This window comes from Podarcis cretensis (genome assembly GCF_951804945.1).
Source record: "Podarcis cretensis genome assembly, chromosome: 6".
NCBI classification, from domain to species: Eukaryota; Metazoa; Chordata; class Lepidosauria; order Squamata; family Lacertidae; genus Podarcis; species Podarcis cretensis.
In genome coordinates, this window is record NC_137175.1 from 98,923,365 (window position 1) to 98,950,760 (window position 27,396).

At 43.6% G+C, this 27,396-nt stretch overlaps 1 protein-coding gene across 1 annotated transcript in view; it reads right to left on the minus strand.

Annotated features, from left to right (window-relative positions):
* Positions 1 to 823: 823 nt before the first annotated feature.
* DDR2 (discoidin domain receptor tyrosine kinase 2) overlaps positions 824 to 27,396 on the minus strand; it is a 63,213-nt gene continuing 36,640 nt past the window's right edge. The window contains exons 8-17 of the mRNA XM_079981300.1: positions 27,076 to 27,319; positions 24,797 to 24,859; positions 23,689 to 23,819; positions 23,028 to 23,238; positions 21,007 to 21,230; positions 16,327 to 16,457; positions 15,042 to 15,233; positions 12,336 to 12,570; positions 11,526 to 11,675; positions 824 to 8,775 (exon numbers count right to left, since the gene is read on the minus strand). Of these exons, the coding sequence (XP_079837426.1) occupies positions 8,641 to 8,775; positions 11,526 to 11,675; positions 12,336 to 12,570; positions 15,042 to 15,233; positions 16,327 to 16,457; positions 21,007 to 21,230; positions 23,028 to 23,238; positions 23,689 to 23,819; positions 24,797 to 24,859; positions 27,076 to 27,319 (1,716 nt within the window). The 3' untranslated portion in view covers positions 824 to 8,640. The remainder of the gene's footprint in view (positions 8,776 to 11,525; positions 11,676 to 12,335; positions 12,571 to 15,041; positions 15,234 to 16,326; positions 16,458 to 21,006; positions 21,231 to 23,027; positions 23,239 to 23,688; positions 23,820 to 24,796; positions 24,860 to 27,075; positions 27,320 to 27,396) is intronic.

A 27,396-nucleotide genomic window follows, 5' to 3' on the forward strand; every position in this document is an offset into this window, starting at 1 on the left:
AAGGTGAGGCGACCACCTTGGGCAGCTGGATCCACAGGGGTAGCGGGTCCAAATGCAGATCTTTATTACCCCCTTGTTCCTGACATAGATGTGCACTCACCACTTCTTTCCTGCCAGGGAGGAGGTCACCATTTTGTGCCAAGTGGTCTTGGGCTGGCCCTGGAAACAAGAATTGCTCTGGTCCCATTTGAGACACTGGCTAGCATCACTTCATGAATGATGCTCTGACATGTATATGTTAGGGGCAGTGCCAGCCACTTCGTTCGCTGAACAGATTCAAAACTCAGCTCAACATAGCTGCCATCCAGCTGAGCCACATTAGTTGCAATGGCAACAAGGCAGCATTGGCGCTGGGCCCTCCTGCAATTCTGACATTTGCTCTACTAGGCTGTGGAGAAGTAGTGGTTTTTGGGGATGAGGTGCTTTTCCAGAGGTCATGGTGTCCATACAGTGTCATGACTGCTCCTTGCTCTGGCTCAGTTGTAGGGTGGCTGTGTGTCTTACTTGATGGAGGACAGTTCTCCATGTGAAGGGTAGTGTTGTCAAAGAAGAGAGAGCAGGGTTCTCAAGGTTGCCCATTCAGTGGTTATTACCAGGACAGCTGACTGGCACATATGTCATGGTCACACTCTTCTGCACTGTGGTGAGATGTACTGAATTTCTATTTAAATTGCAGTAATCAGGGCTTTTTTTCAGCCAGAACTCACTGGAACTCAGTCCCGGCACCTCTCAGGTGGGCACCATTGCCATTATAAGAAAATAAAGGAGGCTTTAATGGTGAGTTCCAGCACCTCTTTTTCTAGAAAAATAGCACTGGCAGTAATTATTTCTAAATTTGCTTTTATTCATAGAAATTAGCATCTGTAAATCTGCTCTCCCTTTTTGACATTGCATTTCCTCTTTTTTGGCAGTGGCTGGTAGAACAGTGTCTTTGGCAAGCATTAGGCAGTGGATTGCAGACCACAACTGCTGCCCCTACATTCCTTGAATGTCTCCATACATTGTGTTGGTGAGGCAGAAGTCGTTCTTCATTCCAGTCTTCATTCCAGCTGCTCAAATAACCTCCTTTATTAACATGAACTTTGCTGTTAGACTGTACTTCTCACCATTAATGTAGTGTCGCCCCCCCCCCCCCCAATTATTACTGTGCTGGGGAGAAGCTAAACAGAGATCTGCAAGGCCATTAAACCATGAAGACTGATCAATGAACTCAGGACTGACCACCCTCCACTTTCACTTCAGAAGCACAAGGAATTGTTTTGTTTTAAAGAATCTTATTTACAAATGGATCATTTTACAGGAATACAGTTCAATGTGGCCTTACAGAGAATAAATAAAGAAAAAAACTATACATTGGTCTTTAAGTCTCCATTTCAAAATACAGGGCTGTTTTTGAATGAGTACTATAGTCATAAACTAATATTAAGCAGCCTGACATTAATATTTACTAGAGATGAAGGGAACACAGCTACCAGTGTTCACTATAAAGCAGAGGGGCCAATTACTTGCAGTGATAGCTCAGAACATCTCAGAAAAATGTGCTGTGCATTGAGAGGAATGGAGTACAACCAAAAGACAAATACTGTACTATCGTTACAAGCAAGAAGCCTAACATACAGCATATTATAAACAGACCAGGTTCCAAAGAACTGTACAACTAGTTTTGCACCCCGATCACCTTTGAATCTGAGGGAACTTTCATAAGCGTAATACCACTCAGGCATACCCATTGTAACACTCTGGATCATCATTTTTGAGATTTACAAAATGACCAAAATCAATGTGTGTATGCACAACCACACATGGAAGTGCACTCTGAAGACCAGTTTTCTATTTGATACAATTGCTGTAAATGTGTGAAGACAGAGTTTAGTTTTTTGATACAGTGTGGCTATGCTTGCTATTGACATTATTTTTGGAGGAAAATGCTAAAAAGGATTAATATAATGTTTACCTTTAGTCTTACGCTAAGAAGCCAAGGAACATTTTCCCAAAGCCTTTTCCCATACAATTGTGGGAAAAGCTTCACAGTGGCTGCACTCAAATTTTGTGTTATGACATGCCCTCCATGATAGTCATTTTGTCACTGGCAATGCGGTATATGATGGGAGGTTTATAAAATTATACACTGGGTGAAGAAGGAGACAAAGAGAAGTTTTTCTTGCTAATAATAGCAGAACTTGCGCTTATCCAATGAAACTGGTTGGCAGGAGTTCCAGGACATTGCTTCTTTATATGGTACATAGTCAATGAACAAGGGACGCGGGTGGCGCTGTGGTCTAAACCACAGAGCCTAGGACTTGCCAATCAGAAGGCTGGCGGTTCGAATCCCCGCAACAGGGTGAGCTCCCGTTGTTCGGTCCCAGCTCCTGCCCAGCTAGCAGTTCGAAAGCACATCAAAGTGCAAGTAGATAAATAGGTATCGCTCCAGCGGGAAGGTAAACGGAGTTTCCGTGCGCTGCTCTGGTTCACCAGAAGCGGCTTATTCATGCTGGCCACATGACCTGGAAGCTGTCTGCGGACAAACACCAGCTCCCTCGGCCTATAGAACGAGATGAGAGCGCAACCCCAGAGTCGCCGCAATTGGACCTAACGGTCAGGGGTACCTTTACCTTTTAGTTAACAAACAGTTAATTAGCTGTCAGATGCTGTAGTGATGGCTGCTGGCTTTAGAAGGGTATTACACAAATTCATGCAGGGAAAATCTGTGAGTGGTTATTAGCTATGGCAGCAATAGGTGACCTCTATATTCAGCAGTGGTCATGACACTTAATAGCATTTGCTGGTACTCAGAGAAAGGGCACACTTGCCTCTGTGCCTGGGGGGGGGGGTCGGTGCTTCAGGCTCACCGCACCTACTGAGCAGACCCTAACAACAACAAATTTTGGATCCCACAGTAAGGCAGCCCCTTTATCAACCCCTTTTCAGTAGCCACAGAAAGCTGAGCATCTGTTGGGGGAACGTTGTGTGTGTGTCAGAAAACTAGGAGGGGGTTAATGGAACGGAGTATCCTGAAGAAAGATGTAGGTGGTTGAGCTGGCCCACACTCCAAACAGGAGCCCTCCACCCTGAAACATCTGTTGTTCCTTGCTAGGTCCACTTCCACTTGTAGGTGACGACTTGCAATGTGATGGATGCAATACACAACCTGCTCTAAAATAAACTGTTTCTTTTTATTTTCCCAAACTTTTTAGATTGTACTTACGGGACCGCCTCTCCTGGTATGTCCCACAGAGCACCCTAAGGTCCATGAATAATAATAGCTTAAAGGTCCTGGGCCCTAAGGAAGCCAGACTATTCTCCACCAGGGCCAGGGCTTTTTCAGTGACCTCTCCGACCTGGTGGAATGCTCTGTCCCACGAGACTAGGGCCCTGCAGGACTTGATCTCCTTCCACAGGGCCTGTAAGACAGAGCTATTCCGCCTGGCCTTCAATTTGAATTAGCCTGATCCTCTATTCCCTTTTCCCTGTCCTCTTCTATGAACATTGAAATTCTTCCCTGGTCTCCTTGCTGGCCCTTGTAGGACCAACTTGGCCAGTTAGCCCTGGTGATCATTTGATGTCTACTGACTGGGTTTTGTCCCCCCCCCAAAAAAAAAATGACCCCTGAATTTTTGAATTTTATTGATATTGATGCTGCATTTTATGTTGTATTTTATGCTGCTTTATGCTGTTTTTAAGTTGCATTCTAATCAATGTTTTATATTTGCTGTTAGCCGCCCTGAGCCCGGTTTTTAAACCAGGCTTCTACCAAGGTGCTTTATGAAGAGTTGACCAAAGTGTGCCTATATACAATAGCATTATTTATAAAAAGAAATTGTTGTTGTTAAGACAGCATCTTCACTTGTGACATACTGCAGTTCTGTGTTATTTGATGTCCCGGTAATTCATTTGTTATGTAGTGCAAATATGACCTATATTGTGAATAATTTCATAAAATGTCTGCTTAAATACATACACCTGAGCCTTTTATAGGAGAGAAAGGCAGGGAGGGAGAGACTGGAAGGCGGGGCGGGGGGGGGGGTTACAGAACCTTCCCAACCTGGTGATCTGGAGCCTGGATGGAATTTTTAGTTCCCATAAGCAAGCAGGTAGCAAGCTATTTACAAACATGAGTTATTTCACCTCCATCTAAACCACCAATGGTGGCAAGCTGTAGCATATAATGTGGTGTTACTATGGTAAAAAAAATTAAAAAATCAACTTTACAGTTGGGAGAAAAAGTAGATTCTTCTCTTTACGTGAAAGGTGAGGTTTCTGGTGTTTGTTTTTCTTTGTTATATCTGCGATTTCATACTTCAAAACTCTAGTTACAAGACTCCCTTGGCGACAAAATAAAACAAGCATGTGCTTAATTGCATGTACCAGTGCTACCAACAAAAGTGCAATAATCCTCAGAAATCCTTTAAAAGTGAGGAGCACATTGGAAGGCAATGAGCTATGGACGCACATCTTACCTCCCCGCATTTCATGGTCCAAAATTCCCTCACCCCTAGTTTAGTTTTGTGGTATGAGTAAATGAGCAAATTAGCTGAATGCTACTGAATCAGAAGCAGCAAAGCCCATAGAAGGAAGCCAGGCTGTTTGTGCAGACATCTAAGTGAGATATTTAGATCTTAGTAAGTAATTGTAAAATGGCAATTGCAAGAATGTCTCCTCTAGCAGGGAAAATAGCGTGGTGCCTTTCAGGATGCTGGACAGAGGGGTATGTGGAGAGTTTGACACCACAGGAAGAAGACCCCTCAGTTATCCTGATTATTTCACTCTGCCCAGGTCTGCCTCAGCTCACTTCTGCCAGTCCCTCCCCACAGATTGTGACTTGCGTCAAGTCTGACAAAGTTATATTTAAATGAAGCAACCACTAAAAGTGCCAAAAGGCTTTTGTTGCTGTTATAGATATTATTATTTTTATCTTGATTTTTAGATCTTATTATCATTAATGTGGAAATTGTTCAGATTTGTACATTGTGATGTGTTTAATCATTGTTTATAATTGTTTCAGTTGTGTTCGTAATTATGTAAATATTTTCATGTTGTAAGCTGCCTTGAGCATTGCTTTAACTAAGGAAAGGCAGCATACCAAGAACATGATGCTGACGATGGTGATAATCCGAAAAGAAAAGCTGGAATGCTTGAGCCTCCCAAGATACAAAGACCGAAAGGAAGTCTGGCAAGAGCTCGTTCCCCCTGTCCTTGGCTAGCGATCAAAGGGAAAGGAAGGAAGACTGACACAGCATGATTTAAGGTTCCTTGCATGATGGATCCCAAGAAAGTGAAGAGCAGTGCCAAATGAGAGAAAGAGCAAAACATACACATTTTGCAAACTATTAGTACATGTTGAAATTAGGCACCGAGCCACCCATAACTGACTGGGAGTGAAAGGATGCAATCCATCTCTCAGCCCAGTCAAAATATACCCCAAATTGGCCTTGCAGTTTCAGGGAACAATCTGTCTCTCTCTTTTCTGTTATCTGCGCAGTCCCAGAAGCCAACCTCACACCTTGAGAACTATGCTTTTAGGGGTGTGGTTTCCAGATGGTTTCCAGATCCATAGAGACAATTTTGACTTTGTTCAGAACCCACGTGTTGGTGCCAAGTCCTGCTGCAGAAGGAAGTCATCTATTTATCCCTTATTATGCTTCATCTGCTTGTTGATGGCTCCCACCCCACTGTGTGAATTGCCACATTGGAGGCCATAGGACTGTGATTACAACTCCATGCTCCACACCCAGAAGAGCAAGAAGTCAAAGATTTTCAGATCCGAAATCACAAAGTCTCACAGGTTCACCTCACTAAGCCTTGCAAAAAGAAAGAAGAAGCATGCTTGCCATTCACAAAAGGCTAGCCCAACGCATTTTGGTGCTTGAAGCAGGATGCCTGCCCCCTCCTGTCGATGAATATGGGACATAATCGACTGGAACATCCCATAAGGCACTGGAGGTCTTGAAGCACATTGCTTTATTGTGCCACTTTGCTGACAAGACCTGCAATCTGCCTGTGGCTGAGCTGACACAAACAGCCAATAGATTACTGCCTGATCCTATAAAACTTATTTATTTTGCCTGGCACTTTAGTCTGAGCAACTTGTGCAGGCCAAGGGCCAAAGCAGACATGATGGAAATAGCCGCATTTGTTCACCCATCTGCCCCTTTCATGTATAAAGTGTGGGGCGTGTGAGGGTGGGGTCTGGTTTTTTCCACAACAAAAGGTACATGCATCTGAGAGAAGCTGGCTCTCTACTCCTCAGGTTCACCTCCCTTTACTCTGCTGCTTCAGACACTTTTCTCCCGGCTTTGGTCCGATGGCAAAAGTGAACTTGGCTGGGGAGATGAAACATGGGAAGATAATACAGGGGAAGAAAGACCAAGAACCCAGCTCTTTCCTCAGACGTCCCCCAACCTCCCACTTTATATGGGAAGGAGGCAGAGGTATGTAAGTACAGATGCAGCTGCCTGCTTCATGCCTAGTTTGGTTCTCAGCTGCTTTCAGACTAGCTCCCTGGTTGGTACCCAACTGCCTCCAGTTTGCTAGCCTTTCACCATTCACCTGCCCAGGCCTCACTGAAATGAGTAGCAGCATTACAAGAGCTCCTATCCCCTCATAGTAGGCCACCTCAAGAGGTTTCATACTATCTCTGGTTTTCAGCAAGCAAGCAACCTGCCACACCTCAGCTGCCTCACTATCAGCTTGTGACTCGATCAAAATGGGACTTGTCTGCAGAGACCCTTGTATGGTGACAGCCTTCTTTATTTCAGAGCTCTCCTGTTCCCTAGATTCCAGATATAGCCCAATTCCAAAAGGCAGATTTTGCAACGTTGTGCTGCCCTGACTGTTGAAGGCTAAATCTAGCCGCTTACTCTGCTGTAGCTGAACATCCCAACTCTACACATCTTCCATTGCTATTATGGGCCAGCCTACAAATTCTGAAGGTACAAATACAAAGATTTTGACAGGGAACTTTGGTAGATACCATGCCCTACTACTAAACAATCCCAGGAATCTATTCTGCAGAAGGCAGCTGTTACATAGAAGCAAAATGATAGGCCTTTCCCCTTCTCCAAAAAGCTTGGAGCATGAGCTTTTGAGGCTCCGGAGAAAAAAGATGAAAGAATGGGATGCTACAGAGAGGTGAAGCCTGGGCAATAAGTGAAGTATCCTCATAAGTAGAAACTTGGAGCATCAGACCAAAGCCAGCCAGAGGCTTCTGGGAAATTCAGAAACAGGAACCTCACTGTTTGGTCCCAGTAACCGGAATTAGGAGATAAGCTGTCCCTGAAGCTGGAAATCTAGCTGTCATGGCTAATGGCCACTTGTGGACTGCACCCTTGATGAATTTATCTAATCCCCTTTCGAAGTCATCTAAGCCAGTGGCCATCACCAAAGCATGTGGCACTGAATTTCATATGATAATTATCCATAGTAGGAAATAACGCTCTCTTTTGACTCTCTTGGAACTGATGTGCCATAGATTTCATTGCATACTTGTGAGTCCTAGCCTTATGAGGGATAGTGAGAAAAAATTATCATTCTCCACACTGTGAATAATTTTCTAAGCCTTTATCATGCCCTCCATTACTTGCCATCTTCTAATCTAAAGTGCCTCAAATGGCCACTTTGGCCAGTTCATTTTAGTTGCCCTCTGCTGCACTTTTTCCAGCTCTATGTTAACCCTTTTGAGATGGGAGAAACCAGGACTGTACACAGTATTAAAAATCTTCATGCGCTCTAAAATAGATAAATCGAGAGATTCTCAGAAGCTTTAGATCTGGAGTGTATAGGAGGAGACATTTCTATATTTCATATAGCATACAAAAAACCCTAAATTGAGGCAGTCTGTACTCCACACTAAAGAGAAGATTTAACCAGCACAAAGTGATCCAAATTCTGATTATTGTGTAAAATGTGCAAGCTGGGCAAATCTGCACAATTTTTCATATCTGGTTAATTATTGGGGGGGGGGTGCATTAGGACTGTCTCACAAACCACTGGAAACCTCAGCGATTTTTCTGGCTTCTGAGATTTCAGCAAGCATTGTCCATATGCTTTCAAGTGTATAGACGTGGTAATAAAGACCATAAAACTTATTCCTATTTAAAATGAAAGCTGAGCTAAAGAAGCCAAATTCTACATCCAGTATAATATTCTACTCTTTTTCTACACTCAGGCAGAATTGCATCACACACACACACACACACACACACACACACAGCCCCAGGCATAAAGTGCTGGCGCTCTTCCTAGCTGTGTGTGTGTTTGCCTATTCCCACCTCAAGTCTGTGTAGTCAGACTACATCTCAAGTTCCTCCTTCAGAGGAAAATAAGAGTCGTGTTTTCCTCTTCCCATCGCAGACTAAACCCATTCATAAACCGGAACCTATGACATTACAAGATAAATAGCATCCCTTCCCCCAGTCTTTGCCAATCCAAAGTATAGCACCTTGAATGAGGTTGTGTGGTAGACCTGGTCAGATCCCATCTTTTTCCTTTCCTTTCCTTTGGTGGCCGATAACGAAAGTCCCAACTCCGCTACTGAAAGAAATTGTGAGTCCAGGTGAAGTGGCTTCAGTTCTATGTGTAAGTTTTTGAGGGCAGATGGGCTGGGACGGTCCAGAGTATTTAGGGCATGAAGGAAAGGCATCACTACAAAGTGGTTGCTTCTTGGAGCAGGCAATGGATTTCCTGGAAGGAGGGTCGGTTTTTGGTGTCTCGTCTCCAGCAGCTGAGCATTAGCTTATATACAGGATCAGGACAACAGGCAGGCTGCGGAAGGTAGGTCTTTAAATAGGAAAGAGAGAGAGAGAGAGAGAGAACAGATACTGAATAAAGGCAGATAAAACCCCTCTCAAAAAGGCACTAGAAGCCGTAGACTTCAGATTTCATGTGACATGTAACAGCAGAGCTGGAATGTAGCTGAAAGTAATCTACTTCATTTACTAATGATTACTTATTAATCAGACCTGTAGCCCCATTTCCTCCAAAGAATCCTGGATGACTTACAAGTTGAGGCTGAGAGAAAGATTAATCAGAGGCTGACATAATTTTATGGCTCTGGGGGAATTTGAACTCAGGGCCAATCACTCTACCCAGTAGACCACATGAGAACTCTCGTTTTCCTTGTTCTAAGAAGAAGATGGCATGATCTGCAAGGCAAGGAAGGCCCTGCTAGTGGGGCAAACCAAACTACTCAAGGCTTGGAGTGCTTCCAGACAGGGGTGAAAAATTGTCAACACGCCGTAGTGCAAATGGGAAATCAGGCCACCACCACCCACCGTGCCCGCTTGCCCTCCCCACCACAGCTTGCCTGCCGCCACCACCCCAACCACTGCTTGCCTGAGCATCCGCCTCCCTGCTGCAGAGGTCCAATATTACTCTATTTCCAATCCTTGTTTTTCTGGTTTCATTTAATATTCTAATTTTCTGAGATTGTTAATTTGGGGTTTTCATCAGCTGTATGCCATGATCATCACAATTATAACAAATAAAGGCTTGACATATCTCGCTTTGCATGTCATGAGTCTATCTCATATATTAGTTTCACCTTTTAAGTTGAATTACTGAAATAATTGAACTTTTCCACAATATTCTAATTTTCTGAGTTTCACCTGTAATTTTGGGCACTGCAATATGCAAAGAGTTGCTGAGAATTGTAACTCTGTGTGGGTTAAACTACAGTGCCCAGAGGAGGGGAGAAATGTGCTTCAGGTGTGCCTGGCTCCAATAGCCAGAGACAATGGGAGTTGAAGTCAAACATCATGTGGAAGATCACAGCTTTCCTGATTTATACTGTAACATAAAGGGACCCCTGACCATTAGGTCCAGTCGCGGCCGACTCTCGGGTTGCGGCGCTCATCTCACTTTATTGGCCGAGGGAGCCGGCGTACAGCTTCCGAGTCATGTGGCCAGCATGACTAAGCCGCTTCTGGCGAACCAGAGCAGCGCACGGAAATGCTGTTTACCTTCCCGCCGGAGCAGTACCTATTTATCTACTTGCACTTTGACATGCTTTTGAACTGCTAGGTTGGCAGGAGCTGGGACCGAGCAACGGGAGCTCACCCCGTCATTGCAGGAATTCAAACCACCAACCTTCTGATTGGCAAGTCCTAGGCTCTGTGGTTTAACCTCCAGCGCCACCTGTGTCCCTGATTTATACTGTACTTGGGCTCAAAAAGTATGTTTCATTTTCATTGTGTTCATCCTCACCATAACTAGGTAAGGAAGAGCATTTTTCCCCTCCTCATTTACATATGAAGAATGGAAGCCACGTTCTTCATTCTAGCAGAAGTGTCACACGGATTTTATTCCCACCCCACCCATTTTTCTGACTCTCCATTTTTAAAGCTCCAATAATAATATTCTGCTTCATTGCATCCATTCACTCAATCCCACATTCACCCATGTTTCTATTCAACAACACAGGTTTGTAAATCTTTCCAGAATCTAATCATGGCTTATTTATTATCCTGTTTCAAACTCTCCCATTCCCCCCCCCCCCAGAACACAGCACCATAGCTGCCTTGAGTCCCTGTCAAGGAAAAAAAGCACACAACAACAACAAAAACAACAACACCACTGTATTTATGGGATGCCAGCTGGATGAGTGCAAGTGCAAGATTTAACAATCTATAATTATTTTACAATTCTGGTAGGAAAGGAAGCCATGGGAATTACCTTTCATTTTATGTATTAAGATTATATTATTTCTTTGTAATATTGTGCTTGTAAATATTTTTGACACTCAAATTTATTGATACATTTTGTAAACATTTTTTGCGAGGGGGATGTTTGGTACTTTGATAAGCTGGTGTTTGTGGTGAGCTGCTTTGGATAAAATTCACTGTGGGAAAGCAGCTTATAAACCAACTACAGTGTTACCACGGGTTAAGTACTTAATTCGTTCCGGAGGTCCGTACTTAACCTGAAACTGTTCTTAACCTGAAGCACCACTTTAGCTAATGGGGCCTCCTGCTGCCGCCGTGCCGCTGGAGCACGATTTCTGTTCTCATCCTGAAGCCAAGTTCTTAACCTGAAGCACTATTTCTCGGTTAGCGGAGTCTGTAACCTAAAGCGTATGTATCCTGAAGTGTATATAACCTGAAGCGTATGTAACCCGAGGTACCACTGTTGTGCATTTCGGGGTTCAGCCTGCATGATGCCGGAGTCCCTTGTAATTATTGGGGGGTGTTTGTGAGCTGGGCTGGAAGCAGGGTCATGGAAGAAGCCATGCTTGACTTCTGTTGGAATCCAAGGATGTGACCTTCTGGGGTGTTGATGCTGTAAACTTCTTCATCTTAGGCTCAGGTTGCATATATGTGTAAATAAACTATATATCAAAGATGTCGTAGCATCCACTGCCCCTAATTTCAAGGAAACGGAACCCTGGGTAAGTCCTTGAGATCTTGCATGCAACACTCTTTAAAGTGCAGGAGTCCTGTCCTCTTTTTCACCTAAAGCACATGCAAGTGTCCCATAATGGAGCAGATGACCTGGTACATTTCATTTTTTCCTATTTCCTGTTGTTTCCATACCTGCCGTCCCTGATCCCTAAAGAATTCTCCTGTGTTCTCAATGACTTGTTCATCTGAGAGCTGAGAATATGGCTGCTCGCGGCAAAAGGTGAAAGTCTCCCAGAGTGTCACACCAAACGCCCACACGTCACTTGCTGTGGTGAACTTGCCCTGGGTGAATAAATGGGTGGGTGGGAGAGAGGGAGAGAAGGAGAAAGAAAGCACACCATTTAGGAACATGCACTTACAAACATCCAGGGATGTACATCTCCCAAGAGCCCAAAGAGACTTCCAGGAGAAAAATATGTGGCAACAGCAGGAGACACTTTTCAGGCTATGGGGAAGTCTAATTTGGTAGTCTAGTTCTCAGTCGCTCATTGGTGGAGAAGCACAGCTGGAATTGCAGGGCATGTTGAAAGAAGCTGTTGTTTTCAGGCCTTTGCCAAATTTAGCTCTCCTTTCTGTGGTCACCATCAGGGAGTTTGCTATCAGAAGGAACCCTTGAAAGGTCAATTGCCTGTGTTCAGTCAGAGAAATAAAAGCATGATGGGGCAAAGGAATGTTTTAAAAACAGAGTGGCGATTCTAATTTGTATTCCTGCAGGATGCTAACAAAGCCAACCATGGTATCAAACTGGATTCCACAAACTTGATTAAAAGTATAATTTTAAAAAACCTTAAGAATGTGTACCTTCAATATTCACCTAGCCCACGACCCATTCTCCTCTTCTCCCTTCCCATATATACAAGTCTTTGGCTTCTTGGCACAGAAAGGATGAATCCAGGCTCCATGCAGTCACCAGCTCAAAGAGGAGTGAAAGGTGAGGCTTACCAAAAGGATACTCTCCCAGGACATCCAGCGAATGGGGAGCACGGCCCGGCCCTGGATCCGGTAGTAGTCTCCACTGTAGAGGTTCCGGCTCATGCCAAAGTCAGCGATCTTGATTGTGTAATTCTTCCCTACCAGGCAGTTGCGTGTAGCCAGATCGCGGTGGACAAAATTCAGGGAGGACAGATACTTCATGCCAGAAGCAATCTGTGTGGCAATTAATTTCAGGTTGGCATAGCTGAAGGAAATAAGAAGCACCAGAGAAGGAATGGCTTGTGGCCAGCCTAGTGTCCAAACTGCAGAAAGCATGCTTCCTTCCTGTCTAGGCAGGGGAACAGCCACCCAGAGCTGTTTTCCAAAAGACAGAGGGTCAGACTGCACTGAGGGAGTTTTTAAATTGCAGGCTTGAGAAGGGGTGCATTTCAATCTTTCAAAGAAGCAGCCGAGGGAAGGTGATCCAGATGGGACTATGGTGCCATTTTTTAACCTTTTCACCCTTGCTACTTTCCTGTCAAACTGCTGCCACCCAAAATATGTTGTTTATTTAAATGGAAAAACACGTAAACATAATAGGCTGTATGATAACAATTGCAAAGTTATTTACTAGAAACCACTTCCTAAAAAATTAAATACAGTTTCTCATAGTGTCAAAATCAACATCATGACATAATATATTAAAATGTAGCTTATTCTGTTGACAACCAAGTCCAATATGTACAAAAAACAAATCCTATTTTGTCAGTGCCATAATTCATTCATTTCTAATTTCTTCATCTTCTCTTGTATTTTTCCTGGATATTCCTGGATATTCCCCTGTTTCGCCCAAAGGGGCTTCATCAGCTGTGCGTAGTTCTAAATCATATAAACATAGACACTTTGTAATATAATAGGTACACAAATTAAAAATCCTTGTCTTGTCTGCCTGTGCCAGCATCTACCAGTGCCAGTTTCTTTTGTCTACCAACTTTATCATCGTCATTAGACACTTAGAAGATTATTTCATGTCCCTCTTCTAAGGAATACGTCAGACAGAAAAATGCAAGAGAAGATGAAGAAATTGGAAATGAATGAATTACAGCACTGACAAAATAGGATTTGTATTTTGTACGTACTGGACTTGGTTGTCAACTAAATAAGCTACATTTTAATATATTATGTCACGATGTTGATTTTGACACTTATAAGAAGCAGTATTTAATTTTTTAGGAAGTAGTTTCTAGTAAATAACTTTGCAATTGATCATACAGCCTATTATGTTTACGTGTTTTTTCAATTGGATTTGCGTAATATAGGTATTCTGGTGGTTTTGATTTTGAGCTTATTTAAATGGGGCAAATAGCAGCTTTGGGCCAGTGGGGGAAGTGGGGGTGGGGAATGCATGGGGCAAACTGCTAATCCAGCTGCTCTATGTTACAGCCTCTCTTGACTGAGGGCTTCCACAGCTGCTTTTTATAAGAGAAAAAAGATGTGGGCAGTCTTAAACATGCTATTTAAAAACACATTTTGAAGTCACATGTAGTTTGACCATCAGCTGGGGCAGCAAAAGCAAAGCCCTAATTAGGTGGCTAAATCTAGAGGGAGATATAGGGCCAGTCAAGCACAGGACGGAGAGGTTTTCTGCTTCTTCCACTGTTTTCCCCAGGAAAACCCTCTATTTACCGCTGAATTGGAACAAACATCAATCTGTAGCAAAATCAATTAATGCTTGTTCCGATTCAGCCACAAATAGAGGGTCTCCCCAGGAGAAAGGGGCAGGACAAATGGAAGTGCTGGCGAGCCCCAACATGCAGTTGTGAAGGCTACTTAATACATGGCTGAGCTTGCCTTGCAACAAGAAAAACTAGATGATGCTTTTCTTTTACACTGATCCCTATAATTCAAAATCCCCGAGATAGTACAGTATCTCTCTTCCTACGCTTAGTTTTTCCATGTCTCTGCTACACCTTTCCTGCTCTTTTTCCGATAGATCTCAGCTTCCCACTTTATCATCCTCATCTGCCTGAAGGTCTCCTGCTCTCCAGAATAACTCTGCCTAATGCAGACAGTATGTCCTCCCATAACATGCTGGGTGCCCCCCCCCTTCTTCAAGCTATTGCCTTAACAACCTCAGTCTTCATCCCCAACTAGCAAATCCTATGGATCCATCCCAGGATGCCACACTCTGAACCTGCAGGGTGCAGCAACCTTCCCAAAGCGAAGCTGGTCTGGTTCTGACCAGTGCCAGGAGAGGACACTGACTAGAAGACTCAGATATGCTGCTCTGAGTTCCATCATGGACAAAAGCCTGGACAGAAATGTGAAATGTGAAAAAGTACTTTTACCAAGCCCTTCCACTCTGCCGTTGATTTTGTTGTCTCCCCAGAGCAAAAAACGAGCTTGTAATATTATTTATACAGGAAGCATCTGGAGAGCAACCATAGTTCTGTGAACAGACAAGGCTGAAGGATGTGGTGGGATGAAATGGGTGGGAATCAAATACTTGCTGGGGGGCAGAAGAGGGATAATGAGGACCCCCTTTGCTCCAGGAAAGGCTCAGGGGGAAATGCCCAAGGACTGCACCTTGAGCCCTTTTGTGCAGCACAGTACAACATGCACACACACAAGCTCAGCGGCTTGTGGAGTCAGAATGTGGAGCAGCTGCCACCTAAATGAGGCCTGCACAGAGGAGGCAGTGCACAACCCAGCACTCACACAGCCTTCATTAGCTACCTGACAGAAGGGGTGGAGCACTCCGATAAGCTCTGGGGCTCCTGGCGAGACAGGAATTGGTTGAGGTCGCCATTCTCCATGTACTCAGTGATCATGCAGAGGGGGTCGTCAGTGATGCACACGGCCAGCAGCCTGATGATGTTGGGGTCCTTCAACCGGGACATAATCTTTATCTCCTTGAGGAAGTCATTCCTTTCAGAAACAAAATTATTATAATTTTGTAAAATTGTGTGTCTTTTCAGTTTCTCAGTTTCCATGATTTTGTATGTATTGTGGTATTTTATGCATTGTCACTTGATGTTATTTTACTTGATTATAGTTTAGTAATCATTTATTATAATTGTTAAGAGTGAGTTTCTGATTATTATTTGCTGATAGTTTGAGAATTAATTTTATTTTGTACTGTTATATTCTAATGGATTATTGAATACAGCTTTATTTGGTAAAAGTTGTTTGTTTTAAAGTTACTATGTTTTTATTATGAATCCTTTGTATCCTATCAGATTGTAATATGGTGTGTAATAATAATAATAATAATAATAATAATAATAATAATAATAATAATAATAATAATTTATACCTATACATCTGGTTGGGCTTCCCCAGCCACTCTGCGCAGCTTCCAAAAAGAGATTAAAAATACATTAAAACATCAGCATCTTTGTTGTATATTTTGTTGTCTTTCAGCTTGTAAACTGCCTTGCGTATAGTAATATAGAAAGGCAGTATACATATTAAAAGTGAAATTAAATCCAGCATGGGGAACGGATGCGGCCCAGTGCCTGAAAGCCTTGAGCTGAAAATCAGAAAGGCCCTGGTTCAGATCATGCCTCGAGTCTAGCATGAACCTTCTCGTTAGCCTTGGGCAAGTCACACTCTTGGGCCTCACTTCCTGCACTCTCTATAATATGCAGATACTAATACCAGCCTACCTCACAGCATTATTTTAAGGATTACGGCAGTAAAATGTATCTGAAGTGTTTTGAACATACTTTGTATTTCACTTAATGCTTTTTAACAGTAATTATAAATGGTTAAGAGCCTTTTGGTGCGTTTTACTCAAGATTCCTTTCTCAAGCAGGGCAGGAAACCTGCTTGCACCCGAGCTTCCCATAGGCATCTGGTGGGGCACCATGAGGACAGAATGCTGGACCAGGTGGGCCTTTGTTCTAGTCCAGCAGGGCTCTGTTTACGTTATTCTGTTTATTTTTGGTCTCATTGTGGGTAAAGGAGCTGCTGTAACTGATCTTAGGAATGCTACAGCTGTCTTCCGCCTCCCAAGCACCTGGCATTCTTGTTGGCATCAGCTCTCAGCATCTTCACAGCCAGGAGGACAGGTTGGCTGGTGTTGCCGTCCGGAACAAAATCCTTCTCCACAAACTGCTCCATTCCTCCTTCCACTTCACACAGGTGGACCTAGAAGGAAGGCAGCAAAGCAGAAATGGTTTGGCAAATAGCTCTCACAGAGAGAAGGGCTGGACTTAAAAAAAAAGCAAGATCATGAGAATGGCCTCCCCCTCCCCACTCAACCCTCCCCCCCCCACTTCCTCCTCTGCTTCTGGAGTAGAAATGAGTTCAAAGTGCTGTGCAGCCAATTTGAGAGTCAGTTTGCTTGTGAATTTCCTGTACAGACAGATGGTTGTTATCTTCTGGTTGTGTTATCACTCCACTGAAGTCCCCTTATCCATAATGGAAAGCTTCCCAGACACAACAAAGTTGCTGCCAAGGATCTTAGAGAGGCAACATGACCAGACTGATATCAGCCCCAGGGCTGAGTGACCCATCAGATGAGCTTCTTCATATTTTGTATGAAATAAAACAATCTGGTGTTGTGAATTTGGGTGCCTGGATGACCATAAATGGATCTATGACTAGTTTTGCCTAAATTTGCTGGGGATCAGGAATTTAACAGATGAATACTGATGTTTTGCTTTATAGTTCTCTAGTATTGGCATGTAATACCCATCAGGGTTTAGACAGCCTCCAATTAGTGTGAGGAGGCAGAGAAGTTTTTACTTTGAGTTGTTTTCCAGAACTGTAATCTTGTTGGTTTGTTGTAGCTTCCCAAACCTTGTGGTACCTAAAAAACTAACATACCATATTTATTGAACAGTATTAATCATTTTGATGAATGATTTCTTACGTTTTCTGAAATTTTGAATTACTATGACTTTGTTGAATTGTACTAATCATTTTTATAAATTTGTTATTTGCTTTATTTTATAATATTTATATTATTGTATCTGATAGTACAATGAGTGCAATGCTTGTTGTTTTAATGCTATTGTGATTATTGTGAGCCACTTAGAAATACCGAATCGATATTATAGCAGGAGCTTTTGGTGGACCACAATCAACTTCATCAAATGAATGAATTGCAATTCTGCATTGGGAAGCACATATAGACATGGAGGGGGAAACAGAAGAATGAGTTCAGGGGAAGTGAAATGTAAGGGTTTATCCACACTTACTTTTCCTCTGCTCTTAAAAGCTCCATCTCTGAGGAGCATTATTTTTGTTCTGGATCTTTCCCTGTGAAACGTGAACTTCAAAGCTCAATCAGAGCAAAAGGCAATCAGCAGGAAACCTAAATTGGCATTTGCCCTCACTGAGTTTTAAAGAGCGGGTTTCTGTGAGGTTTGGGGGGCAAACCCCCCCCCCATGCTCAGACACAGAGCTTTTAAGTATGGAGCTGTGTCTTGAAAGAACGAGGCAAAAGCTAAGTGTATGAGCCCTAAGAAGGCCAGTGGCAATTACCTCAAACAGTGGTGGCCTAAAGACTACTTTTTGTCCTTTGTCGCTTGCGCAGGAACTTGCCATAAACATACGGTAAAACAAACTTTATTCTCAAGGCCTGGGAGTCGGACAGAGCAATAACGAATTCCTAGAGCCAGGCCACACCTCTGAGGGCTCATCCAGACCTTCTTTTGTGCTGCATTTCTAGACATAGGTCCATGCTTTAAAGCACCACATTTAAGCACACTTTTCTATTCTCACCCTGGAGCTCTCCCTGCGAAAACCCTCTCCTTACCGCTGAATCGGAGCAAACAGCAATCTGCAGAAAACCCAAATTGCTGTTTGTTCTGATTCAGCATTAAAGAGCGCATTTCCTGACAAAAGTGTCAAGGCAGGGGGGAAAGCGCTCAGATACGGGGCTTTAAACCGCAGACCTGTGCTTAGAAAGTGCAGGGCAAAAGGTAAAAGTGCCGATGAGCCCTGAGCTGGCTCTCCAGGACTGAGCTCCTGGGTCATCGCTGTTTCCCTTTAAGGGTTCACATGCCATGTTATCTCATTGATAATGCACACATTAAACTTTAACATATCCCTATGTTTCCAGTGGGGAGATAGGGACAGGGAACCACTTTTTATTGGACCAGTTTTTACAACTAATCAGTTAAGTTGGTTAATCAAGCAATGTAACAGCACTCCAAGAAACATGCAGCAGAAATATACAGAGATTTTCAGAAATGCAAAGAGATTTCTGAACACATATGTTGTGTCTCTCCCCTCACCCCCTACCCAAAAATATCTGCACAAGATCAAAGTTAAGGACCAACAGAGCTTGTCCAGCATGCTACGTAGCTCAGTTGGTAGAGCATGAAACTCTTAATCTCAGGATTATGGGTTCAAGCCCCACGTTGGGCAAATGATTCCTGCATTGCAGGGGCTGGACTAGATGGCCCTTGTGACCCCTTCCAACTCTACAATTCTATGATTTTGTAGCTGGCATGACAGAGAGAGGTATAATTTTATAGCATTTCAAAAAACTGCAAAATTGTTTGACCTGAGATAACACTGGAGCAAAATAAATGTTTGAACACAAAGGGCAGCAGTGGTTCTGTCACACCACTTATCTTTTAAGAGAGCTGAAAGTGATATGATAGTGGCATTTTGGAACTCAATGAACACACATATTGCTTCTGTCCCACGGTCACCTCTGCTCAAATAGGTTTGGAGACACAACAAAAATGCAAAACCAATTGTTTATCAGAAAGGATAGTGAGATGAGCCTGCACACTATAATAAACAATGCCTTGCCATATGAACAATGACAGAAAAAAACCTAGAGTAACTTCATTTGTTCAGGTCTTTTAAAGAGTGATACTGTACTCACTTTTGTTTTATCTAATTGCTTCTATATTGTTATTCCTATGCATTGTAGTTTAAAATGGTTTATTATTATACACCCTGGTAATAAACTTTTCCTTGATAGGCAGGGTACATTTTTTAAAAAATCAGTAAATAAATAAAACCTGAACTTTCAGTAAAAATTGAAAGCCATCATTGGTGGTGATACTGTCAGCGTGTCTATGCATTGTCACTGCTGTGGTGAAAAGAAGAGTTTAATTTGCACTGGTATTTATGTTCAGATCCATAAGATAAATATAAAGTGCATGTCTTCCCTCAGAGAATCCTGGGAATTCTTTGCTGGAAGCTGTGGCTATTAAAATAAAAGCTGTAAATATTATTATTATTATTATTATTATTATTATTATTATTAATGACAGCTTCCATGGCAGGCTACAATAAGTAAAATACAATATTAAAAGCAGTTTAAAAACTTCACAATCACAAAAATAAGATGGGTTACATGAGCCTGTGATTTTGTATTTTATTTTATTGGGCAGTTGATCATAGTGGACACCTGACAGATCAGCGTATGCAGTGAAGCAGTTATCAGTTTCTACTATTATGCATAATTCTCCTCCAAATTAACACCCTCCATTCATTTCCAGAACGTCAGCAGTGACAGACAAGGAGAGCGTTGCCAAAGTACAGTGGTACTTCAACAGACATTGACATAGTAGCAGAATGGAAAGTCACAGAAAAATATATCACCAAGGACAAGTGCTCCACAATCAGGAGTATAGACAAGCAGACAAATATAGGCATAGTCTTTTTCTTTACAATCACTTGTGTATTTGATAGAAGTAACATCAACTCGTAAATCAGGAACCGGACGCTGTTCTGGTAAATTCAGCATTTCTTCCCTTAATCATTGAGCTGTGCAATGAAGTCTAAGCAGTAAACAATCAATAGCTTAGAAAACTGGACAAATCTGTCCCTGTATTAATATTGCCCAATGCAGAGACCAGTTCATCCGGCTGAGAAGCAGGATTGGCTTGGGTTGAAGCAACAATCTCTTCTCTGTTTACATATTCTAAGTGTTATAAGAATTCTAAGGTATCATAAATAAAATGAATATTCATAAGTGCACAAGGTAAACACACATATATAAGTACATAAACCACATGTTTATGTAGTTATGATGTTAGTGGGTGTACTAACGCCAGACACACGTGCGCATGGGGTGTGCGTGGCCCGGGGCACCCGCAGTCCCAGAGCCAAGACATGGAGTGACTTCTCCTTTACTGATGAGCAACACAGAAAGTTTCAGAGCCACATTGCATGGACAAAACAAAAATTGCTGTTATTATTAGACATCCATTATTAGCCGATTCAATGTTCAGTAGGATGATATCACCTGCCCAATGAATTAAGATCCTTACCAGGCACAGCAAGTTGGGCCCAACATTGGGGGGGGCACCTGTTGTGTGGAAGGCACTCTGGCAATTGCCGTGCATGGTGGGCAGACACTCACCCATCGGGGGGGCACAGAGGGTGGAAAGCGCCACCCCCAAGCAGCACACCGGTGCTCACCCAGGAGCAGTGGGGGGTGGCAGCCCCCTCCCCTCAATACTGGGGGGGCTCAGCCCCCTGTTTCAAAATATTGAGGGGGTTGAAACACCTTCTGTCCCCTATAGCTGGCACCCCTGATCAGAACATCTTGGCATTCCTGTCCCAGCCCATAGTTTATCCAACTCCTTTTTCTTTTCTGCTCATGGCCTTCTTGCCTTAGTGCTCAGTCCAGCTGAGTCTTTCTCTTACCTCCATGACCAGACCACGCCATGCTTTTATCATCCGTCTCCTTACACATATTGTAAGGAGCAAGCCGTGAACTCACCTCTCCAAACTGGCCTTCTCCCAGCTTCTCCTTGAAAGTCAGCAGCTTTCGAGGAAACTCGGCCACAGCCACATCTTTGCCAGACAGCAAGTCCATGGTGATTGCAGGGACGGAGTAGGTGTTGCTGCCTGTCACCCCCTGCAGGTTCACAATGTCTGCCTCTGCATAATGAGGAACCCCTTCAGCTGCACCGGGCTGGGCTGGCTTGGCAGACGCACTGCAACCTGGGAAGGGAAGAAAATAGAGGAGAGGGTCTCAGCCAAATATACTTTGGGGTCTTTGGCTGCAATCCTCAAGGGCCACCTCTGTGCATATGACCCGAACCCTGCTATCATCACCCGAGGCCCTTCTTCATGTGCCACGCTCCATGAGAAGTCCAGAAGGTGGCAGCACAAAAATGGGGCCTTTTCTGTGGTGCTTCCCCATTTGTGAATGGCTCTCTCCAGAGAGACTCACCTGGCGCCTTCACTACATATCTTTAGGTGCCAGGAAAAAAGATTCCTCTATAACCAGACCTTTGACTGACTAAACAATTTAATGGTCTTTTAAATGACTTTGTGGGAGGGGGTTATTGGTTTTTGTGGCTGTTAAGTATTTCGCGTTTTCACTTTGTATTTTTGTGCTGTAAACCACCCTCAGATCTTCAGTTGAAGGGTGGTATATAAAGTGCTGAATCAATAAAATGAACTTTGGACAACATTAAACTTTTTTATTATTATAGCAAGATACCAGTAATTTATGCAGTGTCTTTCTGGATATGTTTATTACGCCATCGCTCCTATGTTGGGGAAGTTTTTTTTCTTTCTTTTTCTTCTGTTTGTATTCTGTTGCTTGCTCTTTACATAAATAAAAATATTTATACATACTGTATATAAAAATGTTGAATGCTGCAACTTATGGATACTAAGAACTTTATTCTTTATTTTATATAAGTTCTTCTGTTTCTATTATTCAGACAGTAAGGAGATTTGTGCAGGCACGACAGGCTCCAGGTTGCCCCCAAAACTGAAGGGCACTGGCGCGCACATGCACCTCGCAACGCTGTGCAGGGCAGCCTTCCTCTAGGGAGACGCTACACAGGCCGGCGTGACCTCACGCCGGAAGCGGCAACCAAGGGAGTGAGAGAGGAAGGCGGGAAGGCAGGCGGGAAGAAGGGTGAGAAATATTGAGGGGACTGGCCCCTGCTGCAAGTTGTTGGCAGGGCTGACCCAAGACCTGGCCCTATTGTGTACTTGGAGTTTGCCAACAGGAAGACCACCTGCTGCCATTAAGTTATCTTTGGATGCCAAATTAAGGATGGGCAGATCTCAGTTTTTCTCAGTTTCTCATTTTGCCAGTCTTAAGTTCAGTTCTCCACATTTGCACATCAGTTGTTGCTTTTTAAGTGCTCATGAAAATTCACCCGTGTGTGAATTTCTCCTAATAAACTTTTGTACACAATTCTGCATAATTTACACACTTTTGCAGGGTAGGGCTGATATAATATGGTGTTATATAGTTTTATATATATATATATATATAGTTATATATATATATATAAAATGTGATGTGATATAATGATATAACGTGGTGTGTATATATATATATATATATATATATATATATATATATATGAAATATGTGTTTTTAGACACAGTTTACCACCGTACATGTGTTTTTGTATGTATTACGTGGCAGAAGACCTACATTGCAAAATTCAGATAATTCATACAATTCATTTTAAATAAGGCTGTTGATTTATAATTTAATAACTCTTTTATCTATATATTCTATGAGATGGCTGCTATTTTATGTTTTAAAATAAATTTGTGCTTTTAGAACCATAACAAAACTACCTTAGGATGGCTTTTTGGGGACTGAAAGGCAGTACGTATAAAAGTACCTAAGTAAATAATTCAATCTCATTCCCCCCTTAGCTTTGAAAAAAATTAAGAAATGTTGAAGCTGGGACAGGGGTTTATAGTCCAGGGCGATAGAGCAAATATGGGAACAAGATCAAGAGAGTGCCCGGTTGCTCTGACCTGCCTCTTGCTCCGCTGGGGTGAATTCGGGTAACTTGCGGATGAGTCGAGAAGGCTCCTGGTAGTCTGCAGCCAGTGGGAATATGCGGTCGTAAGTGGAGTTTGATTCTCGCTCACTGGATGATGTGGAGCGGTTATGGTTGAACATGCTGGACTCACTGGGCAGAGAGAGGCTGACAGTCATTTCGTCATCCAGCATCCGGCGAGAGGCCTGGAAGCAAGTCAAGGTTTCATCTTTACTGTACAACAGGCAGAACAGGGTGAGACTGGCTTTATGAACTGATATTAACACCCCTGTTCAATCATATTCATTGGTGCAAGCGCATGCAAGGTTTTAAGACGTACAGAGCTTTTCCTTGGGCCAGACTTACATGCTATTAACTTAAGAAGCGTAGAACGAGGGAGGGAGAAAGAGATGGGGATTTTACCCCCTGTGAGTAGGAAACAGCTTAAGGGAACAAGTAGGTTTCCTCAACAGACAGATATTCAGTTATGAAAGGATCTTGAATAGGTTGCTTCAAATCTTGATACTAAACTCACATCTCTTACACATTTCTGTGCTTACTTGCATGTGCCAGGCTTAATCCTGAGGAAGTAACTTACTCACTTTGGCAGGTAAGTTTCTAATGCAGACATGCACTGTATCTGTCTGCAGGCTTACCTTTTCCAACATCTTCTGCCAAAACTGTCTCCAGAGTATGATTACAATGATGGCCACCAGGATGAAAATGATGGCCACTAGGCAGCCAATCAAGATGCGAGTATTACTGTCATCCACTTTGAGGGTTGGATCTGTCAGAATACAACCATAAAATGTGAGCTTTAGGTGAATTCATGAAAATTAAAAAGACTTTCATATGGCATATTGCAAGCTGCCATCTTTTGCCCTAGGTTTCATACCTCCCCACTCCGTCAGAATTATTCTCTGTGTCTTTTCAAATACTGCCTCTATTCACACTGAGAACAGCAGCCTGAATAACTAAGAGTGCAGTCCTAGCCCATTCCAGTATTGAGGGAGTGGGCTCAAGAGGGCACATAGGTTCCCCTCTGCTGAAGAATGCCACTGGTCTTCATTATGATGGGCGGTCCAGCTGCAGTCAAGAGGTTGGAAAGCTATGACTGCCCCTTCTGGTAGAAAGGAAAAAGGCCTGAAATAAGGTATTTCAGGGAAGGCTGCCACTGGCCTTGGATCTATCCAATCTTCCATTCTTGGACAAGGTGATTGAGCAGGTGGTCGCTGAACAATTCCAGGCATATCTGGAGGATGCAGGTCATTTGGTTCCCTTCCAGTCGGAATTCAGGCCCCTTCATGAGCCTGAGCAGTTGCCTTGGTCTCGTGGTCCCTAGCTCTGGCAGACTAGGGACAGAGGTGAAAGCTGTTTCCTGGTTCTGCTGGATCTTGCAGCAGCTTTTGATACCATTGACCATGGTATCCTCTGGGCTGGGAAGAAGTTGGGAGCTGGGGGCACTACTATACAATGGTTCTGTTCTTCCCCCTAGGCCATGTCCAGAAAGTGGTGTTGGGAGATGAGTGTTCAGACCCCTGGGCTCTCACTTGTGGAGCACCTCAGGGCTCTGTCCTTTCCTCTTCTCTCTGCAGGAGTAGCAAAATGAAAGTAAGGGCCTCACCCCCACCCCTCCACCACAGTGCAAACCTGCTACTCGGCATCTCCCTGGGGCCAAGTTAGCATTGTTCCACAGCTAGCTCAACCACAATATTCCAGGTAGATCACTTTATGGTCCACATTCTAGACTATCTTCTCACATACCATAAGTAGTAGGAGTCACTGAAGAATCAGGAAGGGCTCCAGAATTATTGTACATGGCTGCATCTAATAAAGAAAAGGGGGGGAATCCAGACTTAAACAACAGCACCAGCAGACACAGTGGCTGTTTGAAACGTTCATTTTTAAATGTGGAAAATCAGATTATAGGTGCTTCTCAAGACACTGAGCTGGTTTCAATGATCATATCTTGGCTTAATGAAGAAAGATGTGAAAGCCCCTGATGGCCGTGTACACAGCCTCTTTGCTCCTCTAGTCACACAAACAGTGATTAAAACATTAGGTTTGGTTATGGAAAAGGCGGTTTCCCTTGGCCAACCAGCTAAACTCCTGTCAGTGGCCCATCCAGACTTTTGTTTGACCTGTGATTCCTACTGATCTAGTATCACGGGTCCAATAGGGTTTTTGTCCCACCACTTTCCCCAGGAAAACCCACTGGTTACTGTTGAACTGGAGCAAATGCCAGTCTGCAGAAAACCTGAATAAAAATCTGTCCCTCTTCTGAACCAGTCCTAATATAGCTCCTGAATCGGATTTCATGTGCTTCATGTGTTGGGGAGAGTCTGCTCCTCCCCCCCCCTCCTTCTTTCCCCACCTAGCCCTGCAGGGTAATTTTTCCCGTTGTCTCTTCAGATTTGAGAAGCACTTCCAGTTTTCTCAGCATGTTTTATTTATTTATTTTACTTTCCCCTGTTTACTGCTCATGTAAAACTTGTGATAAAATGATATTTATTGGAAGGGTCCCCACTTCTTTTGTATGTCAAATGACTGTCTGATTATCCAGCTTTCTGAGCATCTGGTTCCCTGATTATCTGGTTTTCTGATTATCTGACTGCCGTAGGTGGGCAGAGTTGAAGTTGGGGAGAACACAAGAAGCAGACTATTGATTATAGGGCTAAAGAACAGGAAAACATGGGATTCCAGGGATAAAATCTGAGGCAAGAATCACAAGTGGGAACACCCAGCCCTGGACCAAATTGAAAACAGGGCAAAAAGACATGGGAGGGAAAGTGTGAGAGGGACTAGAGGATAGGCCTCAGAGACTAAGCAAAGTTTAGACCAGGCTCAGGGGTGCCAACTTGAATAAAATATGGGGGAGGGGGAAAGTAAGCCCTGCCCCACATAATTGATCACAATATGCGGCACCTGCACACCATTTGAATGGCAAAGCCCATCAACTTGGGGGGCAGTCCCCTCAAATGGGGGGGGGTCTGAAGGGACCTCAGCCTCTAGGAGTTCACTCTGTGACCAGGCTCCTATGGGAAGAAGGTAGATACCCTGAGGTCCCAGGCTGCTTAGGGCTTTTTAAAGGTCTAAACCACAGGGGGCCCTTTTCAGCCCAGCAGCCATATTCCCTCAGTTGCATACCGGGAGTTGCATACCAGTGGCAGGCACAGCCAAAGGCAACAACAAGAGCAGAGATGTGACTTTCGCTTGGCTGGAGAGGGGTGTGGGTGGGTGTAGAAACCTCCAAATTTTGTATGGCTTGAACCCAACTTACCACACAAAGGCAAGGAAGAGATTATCACAATTCAGGGACGGACACATTCTGGCCACGCAAAAACACACCAGGTGAGGTGGGACAGAGCAAGGCCAATAAAGGCTGTAGGCTAGGAAGATGCCCAAGGGACAGGCAGTGATACCTGGAGGCTCCCACACAGTTTGAACTGAGTCTAGAAACTAGCTGGCCACCCACGGTACAATCAGCTGTGTCTGCCCAGCTCCTGATAACAACCTGGCAGCAGCAGTTTCTGGACTCCAAGGGCAATCCCATGTAAAGTGAATTAAAGTAGTCCAACCTGGCAGAAAAGGCCACTGTTTACAAGTTAGTAAAAGGAACTCCTAACTGACTTTCTGGTCCATCAACTGCACCCTTCCCTGGGAAAAATAGACCTGGGCTTAGTCACATCTATGTGCAATGAAGTGTATGCACCTATGCACACTTTAGACATTAGAGCAAATGCCTACATAGCTTATGAGGCAGGAGTGGATAGGGCACAATCCTGTTCACTGAACCAATTTTGCTGCATGTACAGAGCAGGTCTTCTGTGTTGTACAGGTCCAGATATCTTGTATATCATTATGACAAATACAGTTCATCAGCCTATGCTGTGTCCAGACACATGAGAAAATTAAACCTACTTTCGTAGCACATCAGGCCTTCTAGCAATGAACAAGGATTCCTGGCTCCCTCCCAAAATATCTCTCAATTACTAGGATACACATAAACACACACAGTTCCATCACCCATCCCTGTGTCATACCTGACTGGAAGGTGATCTCACTGAACATCATCCAGGTGTCCGCAAAGTAGAACTGGCATTTGATGGCACTAGCCATGTGATGGAGAAGGGGCACTGTGACGAAACGGGCACTGGGGTTCACATCATCTAGCACCAGCACTGAGGAGATGGCATTAGGCTCCCACTCATTCGCATCAGAGCGAAAGTGGCACTGCACCTCCTTGAAAATCTTCACTCCTTTGGCAAACATATTGTTGCAGTGAACCTGTGTAATGGAGACATGAGAGGGGTGAGCAAGAGGTGACGTGATCCCACCCAGAGACTATGAGATGCTCCAACTAA